The sequence below is a fragment of the Ascaphus truei genome, chromosome 15 (assembly GCF_040206685.1).
Source record: "Ascaphus truei isolate aAscTru1 chromosome 15, aAscTru1.hap1, whole genome shotgun sequence".
In the NCBI taxonomy this organism is placed as follows: domain Eukaryota; kingdom Metazoa; phylum Chordata; class Amphibia; order Anura; family Ascaphidae; genus Ascaphus; species Ascaphus truei.
This window is the reverse complement of record NC_134497.1, coordinates 11354260-11361771: the sequence shown is the minus strand read 5'-3', so window position 1 is coordinate 11361771 and position 7512 is coordinate 11354260. Positions and strand designations below refer to the sequence as shown.

The following is a 7512-nucleotide window of genomic DNA, read 5'->3' as shown; positions in this document are numbered from 1 at the left end:
GGTAGAGAGAGAGAGTGTGTGAATGTGGGTGTGTGTGTGTGTGTTTGGCCCGCCCGTCACTCCGCCTCAGGCCTATGAGAGGTGTGCCTCCACCTCAGGCCAATGAGAGGTGTGCGGGAGCGGCCCAAGGGACCAATAAGATTTCCCCTAGGGACACCGGACATCCAGGCAGGCAGGCAGGCAGGCAGGCATACAGTGCTTTCACTAATATAGTATAAGAAGATAATCCACCATATCTGACGGGTGTGGGAAATAAATATTGTACTGTGTGTATTCTCTGGAACCTGGCTGTGCAGTGTTATCAGTCAACGGCAGATACATAGGGAAAACAGAACAAAAGGACAGTTTTTTTAAAGTGTTAATAAGTCACAGAAACAGAAAAACAGAAACCACAATAAAACACAACAGACCAACTTCTATATTTGCTGTGAATACCTAGTGTAAAAAAAGAAAAATGTCATTGCCCAGCTTGTATGGCCAAGTATGAAACAAACATTTATTGAATGTCTACAAAGTATGTCCTTGTTGGTGAAGGTAAAAAAAATTGCATTGGAGAATATAAAGATCCAGGCTCACTTCCTGACGCTCCGCATACTTCCTGTCGCTCATTGCAGCCGAGAAATTCAACTCTTCTTGTCAGTCAAAACAGTTCTGTTAGTGAATCCTCCTGAGTCCTTTTCAGTGCTCCGATCTGTAAGTAGGAAAAGTGTCCGTTCGATGGAGTTTCTGTGGATTTGAGAGGTCTTCTCGTGCGCAGAGTTTGGAGAAAAAGAAAACAAAAGGTGCATGTTATAATAAACCAAAGAGTTGATTTTGTTCTTGTTCTCTAACACAATAATCTTGGTCCATCTCCCCATAATTATATATTCTTTTTGTTTATCAATGCGGAACTGGGGGGGGTGGGTGTAGAGACCCCTGTTCTTGCGATACCTTAGATTTAATCATTGGCAATACAAACATGGGAGTGGGCGATGTGTCTTGAACAATTAGCCGTACTGTTCTTTATTGAAACAACAATCTGCATATATTAAACATTGAGGCAAATGTGTTTGGACCATAATATAGATAGACTACTGTAATATTTGTACTGTAAAAACAGAAAGGAAGATATATTTATAAAATAAACCATTGAATGAATAATAATAGAATGGTATTTAGTAATAGTTTGTGAATAGAAATGTAGATGTACTTAGAACCCTCTAGTGCTATCACACATTGACCACAGAAGCATGATTACAGTCGGCTTCCTGCTCAAAAGTGCCGACCTTACTAGGCGCACCCTGTGATGTGGTGATATGCATTTTTTAGGCAAATAATAAGCTTATAATTGCGGTGATTTTAAGGATTTTGTTTTTATATTTTACAGAATAAATATGTGATTATTCTTCACTATATACATGGTACATTAAAGTGTCTCATGCCATTCATGGCGCCTGATAATTCACAGCAGGGATCTTCAGCTGGCGCCCGGCATGGGACCTTGATGTGTCGCTCGGCACGTGACCTTGATGTGGTCATTGGACTCTCTGCTCCTGCTAATTTCATACCAGACGCTTTGGCAGTTTATTGTAGTTTTTCACACCGAATCTCACTTGTAAGTTACGGTAATTTTAATATACAGTATATGGTACAGATAATAATTGCTTGCCACATAATTAAATATAACATTTGTAAGTCTTTGAATAAATCTAAAACGACATTACCATAAGCTTGTGGCCCTTCAACTAATAAAAGTTTTCTGATCTGGCTCCTTTGGAGATCTGGCAGAAGAGCCCTGCTATATAGGGTGTGACATTGTAATGGCATAAGGCCTTCTAAGTATGGGGATGGAGATGAGGAACATATGATTTTACCTTCACATTTGTGATTTAAAAAATCTCCTGCAGAGACATGTTGAGGATTAATGTATTTTAAAGAAACGTAGAAGTATGGAGCCAAAATACCCAACTAGACCACAAGATGTCACTCTTTGATTAGTATATATTGTTTTTTAAAAATGGCTACTCCGTTTTAGGCGAGGTATTGATAATAACGCCAATCATAGATCAAGAACGCAAATGATTGATATTGGGCAGTTTGAGAACAAAAGCATTGCCTTCGTGTGAGATAATTATACATTCAAATAATGTAACAAAATCCATAAGCTCAGTGATATTGTGAATTAATAAAACTTCCTTCACATGACTGAGGCTTCCTCCAAATAATTGCGATTGATTGAGATAATTAACAAATGTATTTACAGCAAATACATTCATTTAAATTCAATTTAATTGCACTTTATGATTTCCATTTAGACCAAGCTCTTACTGTGGGAGACCCTCCAACATTGTGTACATAAAACCGGTACCGCTGTAGTTTCTCTACTGGTGCTGGATGGAGGTACTGGTGCTTTCACTCAATGCCAATGGAAGTCCCATAACCTAGGCAGATTATCACACACACACACACACACACACACACACACACACACACACACACACACACACACACACACACACACACACACACACACACACACACACACACACACACACACACACACACACACACACACACACACACACACACACACACACACACACACACACACACACACACACACACACACACACACACACTACTTCCCTTGTAATAGGTACAGCTCGTTCTACAGGACATAAAAACATGTAATATACCGCCTAAATAGGTACATTTGGAGGTTACTCATCACTTTTCCCTTTCATTGGTAGACAAAAAATTAAGCAGAATTGTGTGCCAGTCTGCCAGTCATACCAGTGAAGACTTAGGAACGTTTCATGGGGCATTCTAAAATTGTATATGGATATTTACAGTGTATAGAACACACTCATGCTGCATTCAATTATGCCATGGGTGTTACCCAGTGCAGGGAAAGGTTTCAGCTCAACATGTGCAAGTGCACATTTGCATGTCATTACCCAGAATCCCTTGCTGCAGTGGAAGCACTGTTTGCTAAGCGATGAAGGGGAAAGACAGGGTCGCAGACCTGTCTGAGACATGCACATGCACCACAAGTGAGATTTTTATTAGCTTACCATACAAAATACAGTTAGAAAGCACTCACATGATCTTCTTAAAATGGTGTTTACATTTTTTTAAGTGGTCAATGTTTCAGTCCCTACTTCGGACCTTTGTCAATATGAATATTTAGAAACAAGTTTTGCTGTTTCACTACCAACATTTTTACTTCTTGCTAAACCAAAAAAAAAGAGTATCGATAGACACGATTGTCTGTAGAGATGGGTGAATGTGTGGAGATGCGACCTTCGAGTTTTAGACAATATTCGATTCACAAACAAATATTCGAATGCGAAGATGAGTGAATGTATGCAATTCTGTCGGTGGCTACCATTCGCACATTCAATTCGAACCGGCATTCGATTCATCAAGAAGTTCCAGACCTTGAAATATGGGAGAGAGCAGGAGAGAGAGAGAGACACACACAGACACACACAGACACACAGACAGACACACAGACAGATGCACACAGAGAGACACACACAGACAGACACACACAGACAGACAGACACACACAGACAGACACACACACAGACACACAGACAGACACACACACAGACAGACTCATTCCTGCATAATACTCATATTTCAGGGTCCGGAATGTCTGAATGTCAGGGGTGGACAACACCAGTGCTCAAGGAACCACCAACAGGTCAGTTTTTAAGGATATCCCTTCAGCACAGATGGCTCAATCAGTGGCTCAGTCTTCAACCTGTGCTGAAGCTGGGATATCCTTAAAACCTGACCTGTTGGTGGCCCGTGAGGGCTGGAGTTGCCCACCCCAGGTCTAGGTAGTACAATTCCGCATAATAAATAGCAACTTTTTTTTCCTGTACTAACAGAAAGCGCTATGTATATTGCTAAAGGACGTGGCCTACTCTGGTGTTAACCCCTTCACTGCCATGGGGTAACTGCAATGCATTGTTTTTGGATAAAGTTAAAAACTGGCATTTTTACGACAATGGTGTATTTTCCAGGTGACTGCGGACAAACAAAATAAACCATTTCCAAACCCTTCGCCATTCTGATTTTTTTGGAAATAGTACCAGAAATCTGCTTGTGAGATTAGCTCTAATTACCACTGCCCAGCCAGGTGGACTATAATATTTATGGACATTAATATTCTTTGCAACTTAATGAGCATAAAACAAATTCACAACTGCAGTCAAAATGTATTAATTGGGAAGGTCAGAGTTATTTTTCCATGCTTCAATAAAATTGGCCACTTTATTAGGTGGATCTTATTTTCTTGGACACCTCAGCATTACCTGGTTTATACTTATCTTAACCCAGGGGTTCTCAACTCCTGTCCTCAAGAACCCACAACTGGTCAGGTTTATGGGATACCCCTGCTTCAACACAGGTGGCTCAATGAGAGGCTCAGTTGAAGACTGAGTCTTTGAGCCACCTGTGCTGAAGCAGGGACTGATTGAGCCATCTGTGCTGAAGCTGGGACTGGTTGAACCACCAGTGCTGAAGCAGGGAGGGGGGGTGGGGAGGTGGTCTCGAAGACTGGAGTTGAGTTGAGAACCCCTTTCTTAACCAATCATACCGTTTTCCTACCATCCGGTGCCATGTCCATTAGAGAGATACTGTAGGTGAATGTGTCCTGGTTCGTTTCGCGTTTTTTTTTGCTTCATAGAATATTCAGGAAAATGTCAAAATTTCTTGAATGTTTTAAATAATTGAATATTTTTTTTCAAATGTTCTCTCATTTCAAATTATCTTTCCCGTTTTTCAATTTTTTTTTTAATATTCTCTCATTTTCCAATATTGTATTCTTTCCAATCTTTGGGCATTATTGAATATTCTTCTAAGTGCAGCAAAGTTAGACAACAGTAAAGGAAACCCCTGCCCCACAGAGCTTACAATCAAATTGGAATGTTGGGAGATTTGCAGAGACAGCAGGTGAGGGAATAAGTGCAGTGGATGGCAGTGCTTGGGCACAATGGTTGGTAGGAGTGACTGTGGGTGTGGGACAGTAGCCATGTGTCAAGGCTGTTGGGATTCAGTACTTAATTTAAGAGGTGAGTTTTCAGGTTCGTCGGTATTAAATTAGATGGGTTAACACCGATTAAATTAGATTTGTTTACATTAGCAAAAAGGCATTTTAAGAGGGGATATGATAACTATATACAAATATATTCAGGGACAATACAAGGAGCTTTCAAAAGAGCTATTCATCCCAAGGGCAGTACAAAGGTCTCGGGGTCATCCCTTAAAGTTGGAGGAAAGGAGATTTCACCAGTGACATAGGAAAGAGTTATTTACAGTAAGGGCAGTTACACTGTGGGATTCATGACCCATGGAGATTCTGATGGCAGATTCCATAGATATCTTCAAATAAAGGTCTGACATCTTTTTAGAAAGGAAAGGTATACAGGGATATACCAAATAAGTAAACACTGGAAGGATGTTGATCCAGGGAGTAATCTGATTGCCAATATTTGGAGTCATGAAGGAATACATTTTTCCCCTTATGAGACATCATTAGATGATGTGTCACTGGGGTTTGTGTTTGCCTTCCTCTGGATCAATATACTGTAAGTACGGATATAGGATAAAGTATATGTCGTCTAAATTTAGCATAGGTTGAACTTGATGGACGTATGTCTTTTTTCAACTTCATCTACTATGTAACTAGGGTACTATGGAACTATGGTACTATGGAACTGGTACTATGTACTGTAACAGCATTAGCATGCGAGAAGGAGGAGGCTGACATGTGTAGGCGAGAGCAAGTGTGTATATGGCCTATCCCGAGTGTACATAACTGAGATATACAGTTGGTAGTGAAGGATTTGATCACACATCAAGTGAGTGATACAACAACATTCACTTTACTGATGTAATTTAGAGAAGGTTTTTTACTGACAACGCTTTCAATTGATCAGAACTACAAAATACATGTTGCTAAGGACTTGTGTTAGTTGTATTTAAAGCAGCAATCCCCATCCCAAAGTCATTTTATTTGAACAAGGGTCTCCCACAGAGCTGTACTTCAGTGCTCCGAACTCAGGGGCTCCCACAGTTGCCAAGATATTTAATATTTTATTTTGCCAGTATTTGCTAAGTGAAAGAAAGATGGGTCACGCTGTCGGAAGCTGCAATGTCATCTTACAATGTCAAAGCTTTCTATTGTTTAGAAAGAGCCTGACCCCAGGAGTCACAGTGTTTCTGCCAGATAAGAGTTTCGCAAGGGAGTTTCAAAATTAGACATCTCTGCGAGCCGAGGGGGGGTGGGGGGTAGGCTGGATTTTAAAGCAGCAATCCAGGTTTCATTTTAATTTATTACAGGATTGAAGCACGGGGTCTTCGCAGCTGAACTCTGTTAATTTCAGCTCCGGAGAGCCCTTGCTTCCAGACACACTTACCACCATAGGGGTTACCGCTATCTCTGCAGGCAGGAGACTTGTGTGCCTAACATAGTGGCAGAGTTGAAATGTCCCACGCTATGTGGGCCAATAGAAAGCCGTGATGTCATCCGTTGCGGCTTCCTATTGGCCTGCTTGACCAGGACCTTTAAACTTGCCAGAAAAACCAGCACCCCCTATGGAGCTCAGTATCTCGATAAGCAAGGGGTCCTCAGAGCTGAAACCAATGCAGTTCAGCACCAGAGACCCCCTGCTTCAATGCTGTAATCACTAATTACAAAAAATAAATCTGGATTGCGGCTTTATATGAAATTAACATGAGCTCTGCTCAGTCCAGTGTGATAGCCAATATTGATCAGTTAAATGGGAGTAAATGACAGCGGCTATCTCACGTTAATGAATGGGCCCCTATGCGACTCTTACCTTGCAGGCTGTAGAGCTGTCCTGTACTGTGCTGCCTTGTGATATGCTGCCAGTAGACACTACGAGGCAATGGAACCATGGTACTCAGAGACACTGTCCGTTCACTCATCCTCATTTGCAGCTGTCATAGGGGATAACATGCGTAACAGTGTCAGAGTCGTCCTGTCTCTCAATCACTTGAAGAGATCACAGTATAATATAGTACACTTATAAGACTGTGTTTTTAATACGTATATATAAAATAAATCCTCAATACAACGGGGAACCATGTATATATTCATTCACTCGTTTTCCAGCTGAATGTAGGCATTGCCACACACTGTATATAAATAAATAAAACTCAGGCATGATCTGCTTTTATTTTTTTTTGGAAAGGGGGACATTATTTTGGCCTCATTATAGTGTATTTCTCATCATACCAGTTGATTTGAAGCTGTTATCACCAATCGCCAAACTGTTTCATATTTCAATAACTTTCGTAATGTAGATGAGGTGACATCAATTTCAGGACCACGGAGAGTTACATCACACTACAATTAACTTGCGGTTATATTGAGCACTGCATTGGCCTTCATCATGGAATGCATTGGCTGTTTACAGCCTACTAATGTGTATGGAAGTTAACAGAATGTCAATCTGCATTGTCTAGCTCTGTTAACAGTCTGGCAAGACAAGGAAA

The 7512-nt window shown here is 40.8% G+C and overlaps 1 protein-coding gene across 4 annotated transcripts in view; it reads right to left on the bottom strand.

Moving 5' to 3' along the window:
- Positions 1 to 228: 228 nt before the first annotated feature.
- DOK5 (docking protein 5) overlaps positions 229 to 7512 on the bottom strand; it is a 96387-nt gene continuing 89103 nt past the window's right edge. For 3 of the 4 annotated variants that reach the window (XM_075571588.1, XM_075571590.1, XM_075571587.1), the window contains 2 exons: positions 6834 to 6954; positions 229 to 743 (listed from right to left, as the gene is read on the bottom strand). In XM_075571588.1, the coding sequence (XP_075427703.1) occupies positions 679 to 743; positions 6834 to 6954 (186 nt within the window). In that variant the 3' untranslated portion in view covers positions 229 to 678. The remainder of the gene's footprint in view (positions 744 to 6833; positions 6955 to 7512) is intronic. The other variant, XM_075571589.1, reaches the window with a different exon arrangement.